We start from the raw sequence: 21,747 nt of genomic DNA on the forward strand, positions 1-21,747 counted from the left end.
GGAAGTTGGTGGGGGTTCAGTGACGGTAATGCCATTGAATGCCAATGGGAGATGGTTAAACATTCACATTTTGGAGAAGGGAATTGCACTTATATGACACAATGTAATTTGCCATTACATGCTCAAGCCTGAATGTAGTCTATGCTTATAAAACATGGACTTTTTCCAATAAAGATGGTCTACTAGCATGTAAATAGCAATATAACACTGCAAGGCTAATGCTAAGTGTGCAAATTTAAAGGCTTTTGAATAGGATTGACCATCAGATTATTAAATGTCCATTCACGAAACTATTAACTGATGTTCAATGGAGGTAACCAATTAGGATTAACCTCAACCAAATCATAGGACTGGAAAAAGAAAATATTCTATGGCATCAGGCATAGCAATGTGTCTTCTTCAATAAAGATTCTATCCTATTATTTCAGATTTTCCTTAAAATTTTACCATTTCCAGATGCCTAGAATGTACCTTCTTTGGGAATATGTTCAAAATTATAAAATTTAATGTATTTGGATAATTACTATGGTTGGTCTTATAGTACCAGTTTTCTACCGATTTGTTTTTGCTATTTCATATTAATAGTTCATAAAAGGCTCACAAAAAGTCTCCAAGACTACTCAAGTAATAAATATTTAGTTTGCCATGGATGTATTCAGTAAGATTCAATGCTGTGAATATCAAGTTCATAATTCATGTTTTAGAATATAGTTTTAGTTTGGAAATTAAAGTTTTAACTGTAGAAAGTAGGGCATCTGATTAATCAACTCTGATGTAAATGCAACTCAAACAAGTCTGAATTACCTGGAAAAACTCAGCAGGTCTGGCAGCATCGGCGGAGAAGAAAAGAGTTGACGTTTCGAGTCCTCATGACCCTTCGACAGAACAGTTCTGTTGAAGGGTCATGAGGACTTGAAATGTCAACTCTTTTCTTCTCCGCCGATGCTGCCAGACCTGCTGAGTTTTTCCAGGTAATTCTGTTTTTGTTTTTGTTTTGGATTTCCAGCATCCGCAGTTTTTTTGTTTTTATCAAACAAGTCTGGGTTTATTACGCTTAAAAGCTAACCTATGTTTGTCTTGCAAGGTCAGAGTTGATAGGGAAAAAAACTTGAACAATGAATGATCCATCTCCAAGTTTGTAATGGAGCCAGGGAGTCTGGAGGAAGAGATGTAAAACACCATTTGCAAATTAAACGATTCGTCTGGGTTACAGAATCAAAGAGCCGAGTTGAAAGTAAATAATTTGCTCGTATTTCTGTTTGAACTATCCTAAAGCATGCCACATTGCCAGGCAGATAGTGATTCAGGGTGGAGCATGGGTGTGTGTGTGTGTGTTTGCTTGCCGACAGGCAGTTCAGTTTGAGTTTTACAAGGGAAAAGGAGTTGGTAGGTATTCCCTAGCTTGCAGCTAGTGGAAAGATCTACAGTGGTTCTCAGAGAGCCTTGTGGCAGAAAGCAGTCTGCTTGACTAGTTAGCTTGGAAAGAGATATACAGAAGCTGTGGGAAAAAAGAACTGTCTATGCATATCCAAAGTCAGGATAAGCGGCTGAAGAATCCATAGCCGTGAGGTTTTTAAAGAAAACTGGAGGATCGCTTTGTCAAAAGCTAGTGGAAGGATCCCCATGAAAAATATATATCTTTGGGAATAGCTGGAATACTAAGGAGAATTAAAGTAAATTCTGGAGGGCATATCTTTTGGGTTGGTCTCAGGAAAAGTGAATGACCCTGTATGATTTTCTAAGATAAGGGAACTCTTGGGGTAAGGGGGAGTTAAAAAGTAGAACTAAGTTTATGGCATTATAAGCAATAGTGTTAAGCTAATAGTGCATGCTTTGTTCACTTTCTCTTTACATAGACAATAAATTCTGTTTCTGTTTTAAAAAAAAGTGAAATCTTGTTACGTATTTCTGTCAGTTAATTGTTGGATTTGGATTTCTTCTTTAAACATTAACAGTCCCTAACAGGATCATAACAGCATTTTCAAAATTTATGTGCAAAGTTGCACTGATTTAGTTTAAATCCATACTTCACGATATACTAATTATATTCTTTAACCATTCTCACCAATTATTAAAATCTGGTTGATGTACTAAGTACTACTAAACACAGGATTCACACAATAGAGGGCATTTCAATTTACTAGAAAGAAATGTCAAAGATTATATATTTTCAATGCTTCCATCCTTCATTCCCCCAGGCAGCTGCAGACAATTTGGAGCTGCATTTTAAGTTTAAATTTATTCTTTAATTGGTTTAGTTCATGAGATAAAGAACATTGCATTGTCGATTGATGGGTTTGGTGTTACTAAATTTCTGGTAACAGTTATACAGTTGTGTGCAGGTGGTGTATTGGCTAGATTCTTTGGCATTAGGAAGGAGGGGAAACTAGAATAAATCTTGTTACATAAGTGTCATTTTTTAATAAGTGGATCATGTGTGGTGATTCACAACTTAATTAATAAAACAAAGTCAACATCACTATACAGTTTATAGACATCCTTTAAACAGCTAAAAAAAAAAATTAAAATCAAGAACAGCTTTAGGATTTAAATTTTCCAACAGTTCCAGTCCTCATGGCAATGAAGTTTACACAATAAATGATGTTGAAAGACAGAAGCTGACAAAGAACTACGCACAAGAGAAAAAACAAAAAAGGTAAACGTTTGTTACGCAACTTTTGCTACAAGCCATTTATTTTTTTCCCTTCTATGGTCTCACTGCATCATACGCCATCTACTACAAATCACGATCCCAAATGAACGACTGGGATATGCAAGAGTAGGCTAGGATGACCCCCTTCATCTTCACTCCCTTCTTCTTCGTGGGAAAGTTACTTCTGCTTACTCTTCCCCAAGACAGCAGTACCAAGCTCTGGAGCTCAGTATGGAATCAGAAACACAAATGCCCAAACCAATGTTTAAGTCTCCATTTAATCTCAAAGATTTTACCACATTTCAAGTAATGTTATTTACAAAGTATCACAATAATCAAAGTTAACTGATCCCTCAGTTCAATTATTACAATTAGACATATATTTAACAAGAATAACACTGCAAAAATATTTTGACCTAGCAAATTCAAATTAGCCTTGGCTTAAAAAAAGCACAAAATTTCAAGCATACCTCCTTCAGAGCTTTTAATAATCGAGGTCGCTTTTCTTCTACATTTTCTCTCGATTGCTGCTTAAGTTTTCGCAACAAAGCTGTGACTAAACACAACACAAAAAATCTTGATTACTCAAAATTAAACTTTTCAGAAGGTTTCTGCTTCAGTTCCCTCTGCTATAATTTTGTAACATTGCAGATATAGAGAATTGATATAGTACCCAGCATTTACACCAGGCTTGTTCTCACTCACTCTCACCAAGTAAATGCAGAGAGAAACCAGCTCGTGATTGGACAAGCAGCTTTACAGCATCTTTCAAGGCCAAGTCTGTTGTATCTCCACAATGTTTGGTAGGCTGGACAGAGAGTCACATTCCTACACCGCATGGACCGCAGCAGTTCAAGGTGGCAGCTCACGACCATCTTCTCAAAGGCAACTAGGGGATGGGCAATAAATGCTGGCCCAGCAGCAAAGCCCACATCCCGTGAATGAATTAAAAAAATTCTGTGCCACAGGCTGTCTGATTTACACCATCCATGTTTATCTCAAACAACCATCAACAATCATTATTTATCATTCTCCAGGCACTAATTACAAAGGTGCCATTTAAACTACATTAAGGGCCAACTGGCCAGTTAAAGCGGTTATTTGTACTTCTCCAAAGTTCAATTCCTTTAAGCAACCCAACCACCTTCAGTGATAAAAACAAAAAACTGCAGATGCTGGAAATCCAAAACAAAACCACCTTCAGTCACTGATGGTTTGCAGTTGCTACTTAGATAGTGAAACTGATTCAATTGTTGCGTCCTAGGTGCACCAGGTCAAAATCCCTTAACTAATTGCTTGTGAATTGCAGGCAACTTTGACTCCAGCATTTTCTTGTAAGCTGTGCAGTAGCCATTTTAAAGTGACTACAAACTTCCCCAAAGAATAGTTGGACTGAATATTCCTTCGATTCAACACAAACTTGCACCTAAAGTGCCAACTTGCTAATCAAATAAACTGGTATAATGGCTTCTTCATATTGAATATAGAATCTGACAGAACTACTCTGGTTCGTCCAGGAGCTAAACTCAATCCTCTTTAGGCGACTACAACTTTTTGACACAAACCCATTTTTCAAGGGTAGGGCAATGAGAAATGAAGGATGAAGATTCCCTCAGTGGGAGACAAATTTACTCAGTGCACTAAATATCAGTGGCTTTACTCGGAGAATGGACTTGTAAATGCACAATTACACTGGCTAACGCATATAGCGGGCAAATTAAGTTGACGTCAACACATCCACTATACGCGATGGGGATTGTATATCGATAGATGCTCTCCAAAAGATGACTCTCTTTCTGTAGACACAGACTACACCAAAGCTGTTATAAAATTAAACTGGGAGCAAAGTTTTGACTGAAGAAGTGTGGACAAGATATATAATAATGCAACTTGGTTTATTTCAAATTTTAACTGAAACGTAAGTAGATTGCCTTACTCATTTGTCGGTCTCCATAGCTGATGGCTTCTGCCAGCGGGCTCCATCCCTGAGCATTTTTCACCTTTACTAAAGCATTGTGAGCTAGAAGTAAATGGGCACACTCTGCAATGAAAAAATGCATAAATGAAGTACGTTGAGTCAAATAACTATAATACACAATTAAGTTTGGATAACCAGCTCCAACTTCGTTTCAATGGCAAAAATTTAACAGCAGTCTTGTTACATTGAGTTAATACAAAATGAATCACCAGCAAATGGATTTTACTCATCTCAGCTTGTTCAAATGAGTAATATATGTTTCATCATTACTAAGCAGTTATGAAGTATCAGTGAGAGTGTCTATGGTGCAAACTATAAAAATGCAGGATTTAAAGGGAAATGAGAATTAGCACTCAAGTTGGGAACTTCAATTGAAAGTTTAGTTGGTAAAGACAGTGCAAAACTGCCATAAAGATGAGGAAAGACTCAGATTCAAATCTCCAAGTTAACTCTCAGCTGGGATGGAAACAAATGTAACTCTTTCGAGTACAAACCCATTTCCATCTGTTTCAGATGAAGTTACATTGTTTCATAGTTTGCCATTGTGAGATTGGAACTCTTGATCTTGAGGTTACAAGCCCAGTACCATAACCACTTGGCTATTCAGGCCAAGCTTTTAACGCTTCACGAATTTGCGTGTCATCCTTGCGCAGGGGCCATGCTAATCTTCTCTGTATCGTTCCAATTTTAATACATGTGCTGCCGAAATGTACATGTCACAATTGACTTCATTACACCTGGATCAGGAAATCAATCAGAATTCACATGCCTGTATGATTGGACTAGGCAGAGATGCTTTCTTAGTTGAGTACTTGGGCAGCACTGACTTTTTTGCACCCACACAAAGAACATCTCTGTGGGCAAGTTGGAATGGTATTCCTCCCCCCACTATATTCCTTGAAGATGCAGGAAGGAAGAAAGCTAGAAGGAATAAAAATAAAATGCAGGCCTAAGTGCAAAACAAAATACGAAAATGTAGAAAAGATGACTGAATTTCTTTGCATTTTTGTTAACATTCCAAAAGAGCTCCCATGGCATTTAAGTCTAAGGATAAACTTAATAAAAAACTGAACTTCACACCATTTAAAATCATACATTGCGCTATTCTACTAGTAAAGTTGAGCCATGTTTAAATGTGCCACTTCCTTCTAAAGGTACAGTCTATTGGCAGAGCAAACAGGGCAAGGTCAACCAACTTAAATTGCTGTTTAGCTAGGCATGATTTCCAGCTCCAGCACAAAATTACAACCTTCTGTTTTTTTTCTCTGTATACTTTGAAGTACGAGATCTGAGAAGCAAATGGTTAAAAATGACAATCATGCAAACCATAACACAAGTAAAAAGGACACTAACATTTTGCTTTTCATCTTGGTACAACTGCAATTTTTTTAAAAAATAACTCTGTATTACCCTCCATGACTTTTAATCAATCACTCCTTTCACCACACAAAATGCAGGGAATTTCAAGCAAGATCTAATATCTATTCATGCAAGTGGAGAATAAGACTACAATCAGGTACTGGAACATATCACTAACCAAATCACTGGGCAGTTCATCAAAAAAAATACTCTCGTCATCGTCGTGGACCAGCTTTATTAGATATAATTTCACCAGCAAACCATTCTCTAAAGCCACAATCTAGAAGAACTTGGTTATATGTTTTCTTCTTCATATGAAACGCCCTTAAACAAGTATCTTATAAAAAAGTTACATATAAATTACTCAACTATCCAAAGGTTTTAAAATTTTAATTTTTGAAAGAGCTTATTTGGAATGTCTGTAAAGAAAGCCTATACTTTATTTTTAAAAAAGCAGACTAGCTTGATATCAATTGTAGTATATCCAAAACAACCAAAAATAAAACTTGCACTTTTAAGTGACTTCCAAGTTTTCAGACATCCCAAACAGCTTTACAATCGATGAAATACTGTTGCTATGCAATCACTCTGGTTATGTAGTTGAAATCTGCACAAAACATAACCTCACAAATAAAAATGAGATGCATAATCAGTTAATCTGTTTCAGTAGTGTTAGTTTAAAACCAAGTATTGGCTAGGACACAGAACTTCTCTGCACTTTCAGTAATGCCACATTTTCAATAATGTCATATTTGCATAAACCTGAACAGAAGACAGAACCTTGGTCTAAAATCTCATCTGAAAGCTTCAACAATGCAACACTTACTCAATATTGCACTAAGAATTAGCCCAGGTTATATGCTTGAGTCCTTGAGAGCTAAGAGTGATCAGAGCGACCGCCTAATAGAAATGCCAAGTGGCAAATGAGCACAATCTGGATTGGAAGTGAAACAATTAAGCAACTGCCAGAAAGTGCACAACCCACTAGATTATTGCTGAGCAAGTCCTCATGTGAAAAGCAAACTGTGTAATTGTCGACTACTTAAAACTTAATCCCTCAAACCCACAAAGCCCCTTCTTGTGATAATCTTTTAAATACTCTTTCGAGTACAAACCCATTTCCATCTGTTTCAGATGAATTTACATTGTTTCATAGTTTGCCATTGTGAGATTTGAACTCTTGATACTCTTTTGAGTAAACCTGTTTCCATCTGTTTCAGATGAAGTTACATTGTTTCATAGTTTGCCATTGTGAGATTTGAACTCTTGATCTTGGGGTTACAAACCCAGTACCATAACCACTTGGCTATTCCCCTTCTTGTGATAATCTTTTAAATCTTTTAAATCCCCTTCTTGTGATGGTGCAGAAGAAACTGAGCTGGCAAAATTAGTTGGCTGCATAACTTTGAAAAAAAGAAATCACTTTGCTGGTTGGTGTTTGGTTGCTGGTGCTTACATTTTTAAAAAAATTCCATCAATGGCCCAATTTGACTTCAGACTTACATAGGCAGATTTTTCTAACCCCACAGACCTGAGAGTTAGAGAATAGTTCAGTGTGTTCAAAATCAGATTGTATTTAAATGAGGGAATCTTCCAAGATGTCAAAATATCTTTGCATCAACTAAGTGACAAATGGTCAATTTGAGCTATGCATCAACCAACTGCAGACAGATACTTTGAAGTTGAAACCAGCCCATCCTGCATAACAGACACTTACAACATTGGGATACAAGAGGTGGCGGCAGGTTGGATCCAAAATTGGCTCAGTGACAGGAAATAAAGGGCAATGGTTGATGGATGTTTCTGCAAATGCAGAAAGGTTTCCAGTGGTGTAGGCTCAGTGTTCTGGCCATTGCTATTTGTTATATATATTAATGATTCAGACTTAAACGTGGGAGGCATAATTGGGAAATTTGCAGATAACACAAAAATTGGCCGAATAGTTGATAATGACAGCTGTTGACTCCAGAATGATATCAATGGTTTGGTTGAGTGGGTGAATAAGTGGCTAATGGAATTCAATCCAGGAAAGTGTGGAGGTAATACATTGGGGAGAGCAAACAAGGGAACACTCAATAAATGGGAAATTAGTGAGGGAGGCTGAGAAAGTGAGGAACGTTGGAGTGCATGCCCACAGGTCCTTGAAGGTGGCAGGACAGGTGGATAAGGTGGTAAAGAAAGCATATGGAATGCTTTCCTTTATTTGGCGAGGTACTGAACACAAAAGCAGGGATGCAACAATGGAATTGTATAAAACACTGGTTAGGCCACAGCTGGAACTTTGTGTACAGTTCTGATCATCCCCTTACAGAAGGACATAGTTGCTCTGGAGAGACTGCAGAGGAGATTTGCAATAATGTTGCCAGGGCTTGAAAACTGTAGCTATGGAGGCGAGATTGGATAGGCTAGGGTTGTTTTCCTTAGAACAGAGGAGGCCAAGGGGTGACCTAATTGAGGTGTACAAAATTATGAGGGGCCTAGATAGGGTAGACAGGAAAGAATCGCTTCCCTTAGCTGAGGGATCAGTTACCAGGGGGCATGGAATTAAGGTGATTGGTAGAAAGATTAGAGAGGACGTAAGGGAAAACTTTTTCGCCCAGAGGGTGGTGAGCTTCTGGAATTTGCTGCCTAAATTGGTGGTTGAAGTGGAAATGCTCAACTCATTTAAAAAAAGGTATCTGGAACTGCACCTGAAGTGCTACAACCTGCAAGGCTATGGACCAGGTACTGGAAAGTAGGGTTAAAAATGAATGGCTAGCTCCTTTCTTCTCTTTTTTGGCTAGTGCAAACACAGTGGGCAGAATGGCCTCTTTCTGCACCATAACGTTTCTATGGTTCTATTGCAAATTTAGCACCACAAAGTTTGCATTACACATATACACTTCATAATCATGCAGCTAGTAAATACATTTATAGCAAAAGTTTAAACTGAACTTACTAAATGGTAAAGTTTAAAAACACAATTATACAATTGATGTTTCATATTTAATAGCAGCTAAATCAAAAACCAAAAACTATTATACACACAGAGGCTGGTAACACAGCAAATTTAGAGAATTCACAATTTTTCAGAATTCAGTTTGTGACATCATTTAAGCAAAAGATAACTAATTTTCAAATTTCTAAAAATTTTCCTGGTTCTTCCATTTCATACATTTACAATGCAGATTTTGAAAAACTTAATGATGGTGACATACTGGAGAAACATATATTAAAAACACAAAAATCAGCAATTCTATTGTACATTAAACTTGAGCTGTTGTATGCTATTAAAAAGTGAAGTAATTTGCACTGAAGGTTTTGACCTTGGAATATAATGCCAAGTGGTTTTCCAGTAACCCCAATATAGTGAGGAGAGATTTTGGGAGGGTCAGTTCTAAGCAGTAACTCCAATTTCATAAGCAACATTGACACATGGAGGAAGCTCAAGTGGAGTATAAATTCAGGCATAGATCAGTTGGGTCTCAGGGCCTGGTTTTGTACTGTAGGTACCTTGCAATTCTATATAAAAAAATTCCGAGAAGCTTGACCAATGACAAATTGCACACAGGTCTTCTGCTCATTCCTTCAGTTATTTAAAGTTATTTTTGTCTGCTTTACTTTGACCAAAATGAAGACCATGACACTGTCTACTTTGCTAGTGTCCTCCACAATTTTAAGTCAACATACATATAGTGTAAGATTCAAAATTGGATGGTGCGTGGTGTAAGAGAAAGCATAAATAAAAAATATATAAAAACAAATCAGTAACAACATCCATTCTGCATGGTCAATGGTAAAATAGCCCTCTCAATGCTATCAAAATGCAACCTTGAACTATTTCTGTTGGTAAGATCAGTTTCAGAATTTGGTATAAAATAGATGACCAAAGAAATCCAACTGGTTATTATTACTTTTGAAGACCCATTGAGGTGGGTGGAGAACAGAGGGGGCTGTGTGAAATTTATAGAGGATGTCAGCTTGTGTGTAAAACAATCACCATTTTTTTTACAAGATTATTACAGAAGGAACCAAAGAAAAAGCAATACTGAAAGTGACAAAAGGAAAGATGCATATTAAATGTCCTGCTCCAAACAAAACTGAAATTTTTAGGCCTTGTTTATTAGTGTACCACAAGGATGGCATTTCCAAGACCCACAATCTGATTTAAAAAAAGACCTATATCCTGCTAGCACCTCCTATCTACAATTCTCAGGTGTTCCTGCAACTCTTTAGTTCTTGCTTTCCTTGATCCAAGAAACTTTTCTAATACTCTGGACCCCAACTACACCTACTCAACAAAAGTGTTTTGCAAACTGAGTGGGTGGTAAAAATATTTTGGATCCATGGATCATTAGATGGGATAACACCAGCTGGAGACAAAAACCTGTTAACCTAACTTGGTACTGTCCAGTGTGCATATAGTGCTCTCTGGGGGCTGATTAACAGACACAAATGTTACCCAAAATAACCATGGCAGTTTAAGGCCTAGCAACTGCCATCTTGAAGCGATGCAAGGGGTCTTAGAGATGTTCTGAATATTCCTGGGATTTGGATGAAAAATATGTAATTTCTCATTAATTGTTAGGATTCTGGCGAAGCATACATAGGTTTTACTGAAGCAAAAATGTGTAACCAAAATTTGGGGCAGAGGAATTCTGGATATTCTGGCTACCAAAAGACCCAGGTCAAGGGCATTAGTTTGTCTGTCCTAACTTCAAGATGGTACTTTTTGGGGAAATGCAATTTAATTCCCTCCTTTAAAATCTTGAAATAAATATTCAAAAGAATTAGTTTGAAATGTGTTAAAAATCTATTCTAGTTTCATTGTGTCTTGAAGCTGGACCATTGGCAACAGCTCATGAAGGTAACAGCACATGAACATACAATATATGGAAGTTGATTAAAAAACAAGACTATCCACATGAATGATACATTTGTTTCTTTTCCTGAAGCATCAACTCTTGAGGTACAGATCATTAAATGCTGATTGGCCTCCTTACCTCACCCAACTGACCATCCTTCATGCATCATCCCAGTGAGTTCATATAGGTTATTTAACTTCTGGCACCAAGCCTGGATTTCATTCTTAACAGATATTCACATAAGAACACTTCAGCAGAGGCAACTGGATAACCATCAGAAACAGGATCACTGGCTGCTAAACCTCTCTCTTGCCTACAAAGATCAAAACCAACTGTAGTACTTATATTGTCAGGTCAGTCAACTTAGCACAGTACAATCCAGGAAATGAACAGGTATATCTGGCTTCTATTGCTGGGCTATACACTGATTTTCAGCTAAAATACAGAGGAAGATTAACCTTTATTCTTCATATAAATCTGGCATCAAAAAAATATTACACTCTGACAAATACTGGGTAGGGTGAACGGGTCACAGAAACTTTCCATATAAAACAAAACTGGCATAAAATGCTAAGTTAGGAGGAACAAGTCCTGTAAGCAGCAGCAGGAATTTAAAAAAGGAGGTAGACAGAATAAGGGAGTGAATAAAACTGTAGTTGATGGAATTTAATATGGACAAGTATAAGGTCATCCACTTTGGAGCCAAGACAGACAAGTCAGAATATTTTCTTATCGGCAAAAATCCACAAAATGTAGAGCAACAAAGATTTGGGTGCCCAAGCACACATCACCAAAAACTTGCCGCAGGTATAAGGAGGCTAGTAGAATGTTGGCCTTTATTTTTGGAATACAAATGGGGGAAAGTTATGCTTCAGTTGTACATATGATTGATTCAGACCAAGGCTGAGTATTGCTAGAATGGATGTTATTTTTTAATATTTTGGGGGAGTAGTGTGCTATTCTGTAAACACATACATACGAAAAAGGAGCCATTCAGCCCCTCGAGCCTGCTCTGTCATTTAATACGATCATGCCTGACCTGATTGTAACCTGAAATCTGCATCCCACCTACCCCCAATAGCCTATCACCCCCTTGCTTACCAAGGATCTATCCACCTCTGCCTTAAAAATATTCCAAGACTCTCTTCCTGAAAAAGGTGGTGGAAGCAGAATTCCAAAGACTCATGACCCTCCGAGTGGAAAAAAATTCACCTCATCTGTTTTAAATGGGTTATCCCTTATTTTTAAACAATGACTCCTAGTTCTAGGTTCTTCCACAAGAGGAAACATCCTCTCCACATCCATCCTGTCAAGACCCTTCAGGATCTTATATGTGGTCTCACTAGTGCCTTGTACAACTGAAGTTTAACCTCCCTACTTGATTTCCATTCCCCTTACAATAAATGATAACATTCTATTAGCTTTTCTAAGAACTTGCCAGGCCTGCATAATAGCCTTTTGTGATTCATGCACTAGGATACCCAGATCCCTCTGCATCTCAGAGCTCTGCAATTTCTCACCATTTAGATAAAATGCTTCTCTTTTATTCTTCCTGCCAAGATGGGCAATTTCACATTTTTCCATATTATATTCCATCTGCTAGATCACTGCCCACTCACTTAACCCATCTATATCTGTTTGTAGCTCCTTATGTCCTCTTCACAACTTACTTTTCTACCTATCTTTATGTCATCAGCAAATTTGGCAACCATCCCTTTGATCCCTTTACCCAAGTCATTTATATAAATTGTAACCAGCACTGATCCCCGTGGCACGCCACTCATTACATCTTGCCAATCTGAAGAAGACCCATTTATGCCTACTGTTAGCTAGTCAATCTTCTATCCATGCCAATACGTCATGCCCTATACCATGAGCTTTTATTTTCCACAATAACCTTTAATGTGACACTTTATCAAAAGCCTTCTGGAAATCTAAGTACAGTACGTCCACTGGTTCCCCTTTATCCACAGCACGTTACTTCCTCAAAGAATTCCAATAAGTTGGTTAAACATGATTTCCCTTTCACAAAACCATGCTGACTCTGGCTGATGACCTTCAGCTTATTCAAGTGCCCTGCTATAACTTCTTTAATAATAACTTTTAACATTTTTCCTACAGCAGATGTTAAGCTAACTGGCCCGTAGTTTCCCGCTTGGCTCCCTCCCTATTTGAATAACGAATAAGCTGCATTTGCTATCTTCCAAACTAATGGGACCTTCCCCGAAACTGGGGAGTTTTTGGAAAATTAAAATCAAGAATCAACTATCTCACTAGACACTTCTTTTAAGAACCTAGGATGAAGTCCATCAGGACCTGGCCTCTTGTCAGTACCACTTACTACTCTGGTGACTGTAATTTTCCTGACTTACTTCCCCACTTCCATTTCCTGGTTTATAGCAGCTTCTGGGATGTTACTTGTATCCTCTATAGTGAAAACTAATGCAAAATACCTGTTCAATGAATCTGCTATCTACTTGTTTGGCATCATCAATTCTCCAGACTCACTTTCTGTAGGACCAATGCTCACTTTGTTAGCTCTTGTTTTTTTTAAAAAAAAAATTATTTATATATTCCCTTACTATCTGTTTTTATATTTCTGGCTAGCTTTCTCTCATACTCTAATTTTCCCCTCCTTATGAGTCTTTTAGTCTTTCTTTGCTGTTCCATCTTCTGGCCTTCCATCTATCTTTGCACAATTATATGCTTTCTCTTTAGTTAACCACGGATGTTGTGTCTGTCCCTTGGACTTCTTCTTACTCGTTGGAATGTATCTATTGTGTGCATTCTGAAATATCCCCTTAAATATTAGCCACTGCATCTCTATTGACTTATCACTTAACCTAATTTGCCAATTCACTTTAGCCAGCTCAGCTTTCATGCCCTCATAAATGCCCTTATTTAAGTTTAAAAACATAGTCTCAGACCCATGCCTCTCTCCCTCAAACTGAATGCAAAATTCAATTATATTATGGATGCTGCTACCAAAGGGCGCTTTCACCGAGATCATTAATTACTCCCATCTCATTGCACAATACCAGGTCTAGTATAGCCTGCTCTCTGGTTGGCTCCAGGGCATGATGTTCTAAGAAATTATCCAAAAAACATTCAATGTGCTCCTCCTGTAGGGTATCTTTGCCCACCTGACTTTTCCAGTCGATATGTAAATTAGCACGATCAAGGCTATGGGCCAAGTGCTGGTAAATGGGACTAGGTAAGTAGGTCAGGTGTTTCTCACGTGTCAGTGCAGACTCAATGGGCCAAAGAGCCTCTTCTGCACTGAGATTCTGTGAAAATCTCCCATGATTATTGCCGGCCTTTCTGACAAGCTCCGATTGTTTCTTCCTTTATGCTCCACCCTACCATACGGTTACTGTTAGAGGGCCTGTACATGACTCCCACCATTAACTTCTTGCCTCTACCATTTCTCATCTCTACCCAAACCGTTTTCCCATCCTGGTTTCCTGAACTTAGGTCATCCTTCTCGGTTGCACTCATACCATCATGAGAAAAGAGAGCCACCTCTCTACCTTTTCCTCAATTCCCATCCTTCCTAAACATCCTGTACCCTTCAATATTCAGGTCCAAATCCATGTCCTCCTGCAGCCATGTCTCCGTAATGGATGCCAAATCGTAATTATTTATTTCTATGTGCGCTCTAAGTTCATCCGCTTTGTTTTGAATGCTACGTGTATTCAGATACAGAGCTTTTAGTCTTATCCTTTTATTCTTTTTTATATAACCCCTAGTTTCATCTGCTGATTTACTGTTAGATTTGTACTCTCTATCCCTTCCTGTCAGTGTCTGTTTTTCATTTCCCGTAATACCACCTTTTTCTTTTGTCTTGTCTCTGATCTGTGATTTACCACATCTTCCCAAATTTGGTTCCCTGCCCCCACTATTCAATTTAAAACCCTCTCTACTTCCCTAGTTTGCAGCTAGCAAGAACACCGGTCCCAGCATGATGCAGGTATAGACTGTTCCAACGGTGCAGATCCCACTTTCCCCAGTACTGGTGCCAGTGCCCCATAAACCAGAACCCACTTCTCCCGCTCTTTGAGCCACACATTCAACTCCTTAATCTGATTTGTCCTATGCCAATCTGCACGTGGCCCAGGTAATAATCCAGAGATTATGATCTTTGAGGTTCTGCTTCTTAATTTGGTGTCTAGGTCCTCATACTGACACTGCAGAACCTCCTCCTTTGTGCTGCCTATGTCATTGGTACCTACATGGACCACGACGACTGGGTCCTCCCCCTCCCACTGCAAGTTCCTCTCCAGCCCTGAGCATATGTCCTCAACCCTGGCACCGGGTAGGCAACACAGCAGTCTGGATCCCTATTCTTTGCTGCAGAGAACGGTGTCAATCCCCCTGACCATACTATCCCCTATCATTACATTCCATTTTGCTTCCCCCACTTGAATGGCGTCCTGTACCATAGTGCCATGGCCAGTTAGTTCATCCACCCTGCAGCCCCCACTCTCATCCAAAAAAGCTGAAAAAACCTCAAATCTGTTGGACAATTGCAGAGGCTCGCACTCCTGCGCTCCTGCCCTCTGGGTCCCCTTACCTGCCTCACTCGCAATCACACCCTCCTGTCCCTGACCAAGTTAGAAGACCCTGTCTTAAAAGGTGTGACTGCCTACTGGTATAAAGAATCCAGGAAACATTCCCCCTGCCTGATGTGTCGCAGTGTCTGTAGTTCAGCCTCCAGCTCAAACTCTGAGCTGAAGCTGCTCAAACTTCAAACACTTACTGCAAACGTGTTAGCCCTGGATCAAACTGGCATCTAGGAGCAGCCACATGCTACAGCTGTGACACATCACCTGTCCTGACATCCTTAACGTGTTCTAATTAACTATTTAATTATATATTTTATTTTTGTTTTATTAACCTTACCACCAGTTGCTAGACTATTTCGAACCTTAGGAATATAATAAACCTTAGTCACTTACCAGATACTCACCAAATAACTAGCTTCTTCTCCTGTAGTACAGTCAGAAGTGCAAAGAAAATGTTTACATCTTGCAGGAGTCCATTGGTAAACAAGTAGTGGAGATAAGATATTGTACTGAACCAAAAGCAAAGACAAGATGGAAACATGAAGGTCTTATTTTTGGAAGGGTTTGAGTTTCAAAGAGGTGTGTGAGAACAATGGAACTAAGATGAAAAGGGAAAGAAGGTATATTAGAGTCGCTGTGGATAGCTGCTGAGCTGCAGAGAGAGCTAGAGATGGATGGAGCACTGGGCTGGAGGAGGTTGCAGTTTGAATCACCCATCCAGTCAAGCCAGAAAAGTCTTGGGCTGCAGCAATAATTTTATTCTGAAGGGAATTCCACCGCAGAGTGCAAAAGGGTAAAGGTCATGTGGTACACCTTTATTGAGGCTACAGCAGTTTATCTTATGTAATATTTACTGGATTTCTTTTATAGTTAACATCTATAAAAGGAGTGTTGCCTGCAAGGTGCTTACTTGTGGGTTTGACCAAGTACAATGTTTTTGGGGGAATATTTTGTAAGATTAATCTTTGAAGGAACTGGCTGCAGAGATCGTGGAAGCATTGGTTGAAATATTCCAGAACTCATTGGATTCCGGAAGGGTCCCAGCGGATTGGAAAACCGCTAATGTGACACCTCTGTTCCAGAAGGGAGGGAGACAAAAAGCAGGAAACTATAGGCTAGTCAGCCTAACATCTGTCATTGGGAAAATGCTAAAGTTCATTATTAAGGGAGAAATAGCAGGACATTTAGAAAAGCTTAACACAATCAAAGAGAGTCAATATGGTTTTATGAAAGAGAAATTACGTTTGACAAATTTACTAGAGTTCTTTGGGGATATAAAAAGCAGAGTTGATAAAGGGGAACCGGTAGATGTAGTGTATTTGGATTTCCAGAAGGCATTCGATAAGGTGCCACATAAAAGGTAATTGCACAAGATAGGAGCTCACAGTATTGGGGGGGTAATGTATTAGCATGGATTGAGGATTGGTTAACACAGAGAAGACAGAGAGGCAGGATTAAATGGGTTTTTTCAGGTTGGAAAGATGTAACTAGTGGAGTGCCACAAGGATCAATCCTCAGCCTCAATTATTTACTATCTATATTAATGACTTAGAGGAGGGGGCAGAGTGCAATGTATCCAAATTCGCTGATGTTAAAAAAATAGGTGGGAGGGCATGTTGTGATGAGGACATAATGAATCTGCAAGGGGATAGAGACAGGTTGAGTGAATGGGTGAAACTTGGCAGTTAGAGTTTAATGTAGAAAAGTGTAAGGTCATGCACTTTGGTAGGAAGAATCAAGAGGCAGACTATTATTTAAATGGAGAGAGACTCCAAAAACAAAGTGCAGCAGAGGGATCTGGGTGTTCTTGTGCATGAAACACAAAGTTAGCATGCAGGTGCAGCAAGCAATTAAAAAGGCAAAAGGGGGTATTGCTAGGGGGTTAGAGTTTAAAAATATGGAAGTCTTGTTATAACTGTAAAGGGTGTTGGTGAGGCTGCATCTGGAGTACTGTGCACAGTTTTGGTCCCCATATTTAAGAAAGGATATGCTGGCATTGGAGACAGGTCAAAAGAGATTCACTAGGCAGATTCCTTATCAAGAACAGCTCAATAGGTTAGGCCTTTATTTATTACAGTTTAGAAGAATGACGGGTGATCTTATTGAAATGTACAAGATTTTGAGGGGGCTTGACAGGGTAGGTGTTGAGAAGGTGCTTCCACTAGTGGGGGAATCTCAAACTAGGGAACATAGTTACAGAATAAGGGGACATTCACTTAATACTGAGATGCGAATGAATTTCTTCTCTCTGAGGGTAGCGAATGTCTAGAATTCTCTACCCCTGAGAGTTGTGGAGGGCTAGATCACAGAAAGTATTTAAAGAGGAGGTAGATAGGTTTTTGAAATACTGGAGTTGAGGGCTATGTGGAGCTGACACGAAAGAAGAATTGAGGCCTGGAACAGATCAGCCATGATCTTATTGAATGGCAGGACAGATTTGAGGGGCTGAATACCCATTCCTGCTCCTATTTCTTAAGTTATGTTTTGTTCTTATGTTCTAATTATGTAATTGTAATCTTGTGCGCTTATGTTTTCTTTTATTTTTGTTAATAAAACTTCTAACTTTTAATTTTTAAAATCCCAAAAAAGTGTTACTGGACATCTTACTGCTGCAATTGGTACGTCATCTTCTGTTTCAGAATACAAAAAAAGTTATGGCCCAAAGTTTCTCTCTGGGATTTGGTTTGCACAGTAATTGACACTGGCTGTGGTCATAACAAGTACTGCATTCTGTTTTGGGCACCGCACCTCAGGAAGGATATACACAGGGCAGAATCTTCTGGCTGGCGTGCGGGTGGCAGAGTCCGCACACCAGCACTTAAAATGTCGCGCGAGGGTCCTGACGTCAGCGTGTGGCATCGTGATATTTCGGTCAGCAGGCACGCTATGCAGCAGGACACGTGCCCACCATTAATTAAAGGCCTTGTCTCTGATTAACCAGGACTTTGAGGGGCCTGTGTGAACTTCAGGTTGGCGCACGGGCCCAAAGGGTAAGTGAGTTTTTTTTACAAACCTCATCCAGTAGTGGGATGAGGTTTGATATCGGCTTTAAAAACTTTTAATAAAGTGTTTGCGTTCTTCACTAACATGTCCCATCTCGTGTGACATTTTCACGAGGGGGACGTGGTAATGATTTTTAAATTTTTCTATTTTTAGAGTTTCACAGGGTTTCAGTGATCTCCCTGAGGTAGCACTTTGCATGCGCGAAAGAGCGCACTCTGGCAGTTGGGGAATCCAGCCCCACCCCCACCCCCCGCTCAGGAAGCGCATAGCGCTTCCCGTCAGGCGACAAGCTGGGCGGGCCTTAATTGGCACCCCCCCACTTAAAATGGCAGCGGGGCCCACTTCGGCAGCGGCGATCGACTGCTCGCCCGCCACCGAGTCGGTCGGGCCCGCCCGCCCATGAAGAGCAATACAGTGTATTTTTACTTGAAAGGGTTAAAACATGAGGACAGGTTGCATAAACTTTGATTTGGAAGGTTGAGGGGTGATCAAAGTGTTTGAAATGATAAATGGAATCAATAGAGTAGATACACAGAAGTCAATTTCTCTCGTGGGGGAATCTAGAACAAGGGACACAATTTTAAAATTACAGCAAGGCTATTCAGAAGCAAAACCAAACAGCACTTTTTAAAACACAAGGGGGGAGTGGAAATGCAGAATTATTTCCCCAAAAGGCCGTGGATGTTAGGTTAATTGACATTTCCAAGACAGAGATTAACAGTTTTTTTTATTAGGTAAGGGTAGCAAAGAATATGGATCAAAGGCAAATAAATAGGGCTGGCCATAATCCAATTGAATAGTAGAACAGGCTTGAGGGGCTGAAAGGCCTACTCCCAATTTAAAAATTACCTTAGTTCAGAAGGTATGTTTATTTATACAAAAAAATTGCATGTACAGACAACAGAAAAGAGACAGAACAACAAGGCTGTATTCTCTTGAACTGAGAGGATTGATGACTATTTGTTAGAGGTGTTCAAAATAATAAAAGAAACAATATAAACAGGTAGATTATTTGTATGGGTGGGTATCTAAAGATGAGCTCTTGATAAATAAAAGGTATGCATTAGAAAAAACATTTCCCAAAGAATGGGAAAATGTTTTGCCACTATCAGTGATCAATACATTCAAGATCATGCTGGATACTTAAAATTCATGTGGAGAAGGCAGTAAAAGTACATCAAAGCAAGAAAATAGGATTATGTAAAATCAGCATCCAAGAAGGGTCCAAATTAAGTGCAAGTCAGATAGTGCTGAAAAATTTCTTCTGTGCTAAAACTCTGAACTGCTTTTAAAACAAATTATACCCACATTTATATGAAAGTTTAAGCTCAAGTCTTCAGTAGTGCATGCTAAAGGGAAATTATACTATTTTAGATAAATTGCTTATTATTAAAATGTTCTTTTGGTCTTTCCAACAAGTTAGTTTCCATCAAAATAAATAATGCAAAAGAAAATCAATTTGCTAATTGAAAGACAAGTGCAATTTTTTTTGAATAAAATTTTTCAGTATGTGAAATTTTTAGTAAGGAAATGAACCAAATTCAAGCCAGTTACTTTTTTTTTAATTTATCAATAATTATTTCAAATGGGATAGTTCACACTACCCTCAAACTAAACTATATATATCCGACTTCACACATATATATGGACATAGTTGCAAATCAGTGATACTCAGTAACATTTTGTTGACAACCTCAAGCTCAACAACACTTGGAAATGATAGCAAGTAGATGCATGCTCACATTTATCCAGGGAAATATGTGCAGCAGATATGTCAAAGACCAAAGAGGGAGGCAGACAGCATAATTATCCCTAGTTATGAGCACTGTATAAGCTGTAAAACATATGCAGTACTTTAGTGCTTTAAAATTGGTGCTTTAGCATGGCTATTTTAAAGTATGGTGTTCCTGCTTTAAAAAGATTTTTGTTACTTGTCTCCCACTATTCTTTATGAGAGAAGACAAGTGAATAATCTGCTCGGTTACCTGTCACCACCACTTCATAAAAAGTGAAAAAAGTCTGGGCAGGGACAGCAGAGAAGATAAAAAGTACACTCACATAGTACATCAAATTCTCAGGAGGACCCAAAGGGTTTTACAACACTGAAGCATCAGTGTAGATTGTGCGTTTTGGTCATAATGGGGCTCATCCAAGATATAAATTAAAAAAAAAATAAACGTCTACCTCAGAGATAAGTCCTTCTGAGAAAAATAGAAAGGCTGGAAACAAACTGTAAGTGAAATCAGCCAGCATCTGTGGAAAGAAAAGACAAGTTAAGATTTTGGATGTAACCAGTCATCAGAATTGGAAAAGTAAAAATTGAGTAGTCATTTAAATAGAGTCAGAACAAAAGGAGAGGGAGAGGCAAAAAAAAAAATGCAGGCGAAAGTAAGCATTGATGGGATGAATTTCAATTTGCTTTGAAGGAAACAGAAGGGAAATAGCTAAAAAGCTGAGAGGATTTCCTATCCATTGCAGAGACCAAGTGTTGACGAACTGACTACTTTGCTAAATACTTCCCTTCTGTCACACATGATACTGAACTGCCACTTCACATTTGCAATAACTTTTCCCCTGGACAATATTCAGTCTACTGACTGGAACAACAGTTCCTTAAGCCTTCAACCTTAACCTCACTTCTCCCAGAGGATCCAAGTGATATTGGATGGGTCTGTAAGCATGGAAGTGAGAAGTGGGGGGTGTGGAGGAGAAAGGGAGAGAAGATGGAATGACAATCGGAAATTCAGTCACAATACAGTATTGTCAGAGCAATCTGCATCTTTGGTTTTAGCCTGCTTTTCTTTCCTTCAGGTTTTCCACCGTGCCCCATTTTTACCAGCTTCTCTGGTTTCAATTTTATACTATAATTATCGCGCATTGCTTCAGGCATTCACATGCTTTTGGCTTCACTTACCAGTATGTCCTTAATTTATTCCCACTATTTGATGCAATGATCATTAGAGCAATCAAAACCTTCCTATTTTCCCTTTTAAAGCAGGCCACAAGTTATCCCACTGCTACTTCATCAAAAGCAAAAATTGCTGTTTTCCCCTCCCTTTTGTTCTGAATCTATTCAAATGCTTGTTTATTTTCATTTCAGTTTTGATGAAAGGTTACAACATATTTTCTGTTCTCTGCACAGATGCCAACGATCTGTTGTATTTGTCTAAAGTTTTCTGCTTTAATGTTTCATTTTTAGCAGGTGCAAAATACTTCTGGTCAATTCAAATCTCTCTTCCAAGCTACTTCAGTGATGTCACAGGCAGGTAGGAACTAATTGTATCATAAGGTAATTCCACAAATTTTAAAAGGAGGATACAGCTTTAGATCAGCCTCGAAACTGAT

The 21,747-nt window shown here is 38.8% G+C and overlaps 1 protein-coding gene and 1 non-coding gene across 2 annotated transcripts in view; both read right to left on the minus strand.

Annotated features, from left to right (window-relative positions):
• The window catches only part of ankrd13c (ankyrin repeat domain 13C), a 93,429-nt gene that overhangs the window by 39,298 nt on the left and 32,384 nt on the right, over positions 1-21,747 (minus strand). The window contains exons 3-4 of the mRNA XM_041208574.1: positions 4,590-4,694; positions 3,124-3,209 (exon numbers count right to left, since the gene is read on the minus strand). Of these exons, the coding sequence (XP_041064508.1) occupies positions 3,124-3,209; positions 4,590-4,694 (191 nt within the window). The remainder of the gene's footprint in view (positions 1-3,123; positions 3,210-4,589; positions 4,695-21,747) is intronic.
• Positions 5,240-5,344, minus strand: LOC121289489. Its single transcript, XR_005945585.1, has one exon. It is a non-coding gene; the product is annotated as a U6 spliceosomal RNA (small nuclear RNA).

Source organism: Carcharodon carcharias, chromosome 16 (assembly GCF_017639515.1).
Source record: "Carcharodon carcharias isolate sCarCar2 chromosome 16, sCarCar2.pri, whole genome shotgun sequence".
Taxonomy (NCBI): domain Eukaryota; kingdom Metazoa; phylum Chordata; class Chondrichthyes; order Lamniformes; family Lamnidae; genus Carcharodon; species Carcharodon carcharias.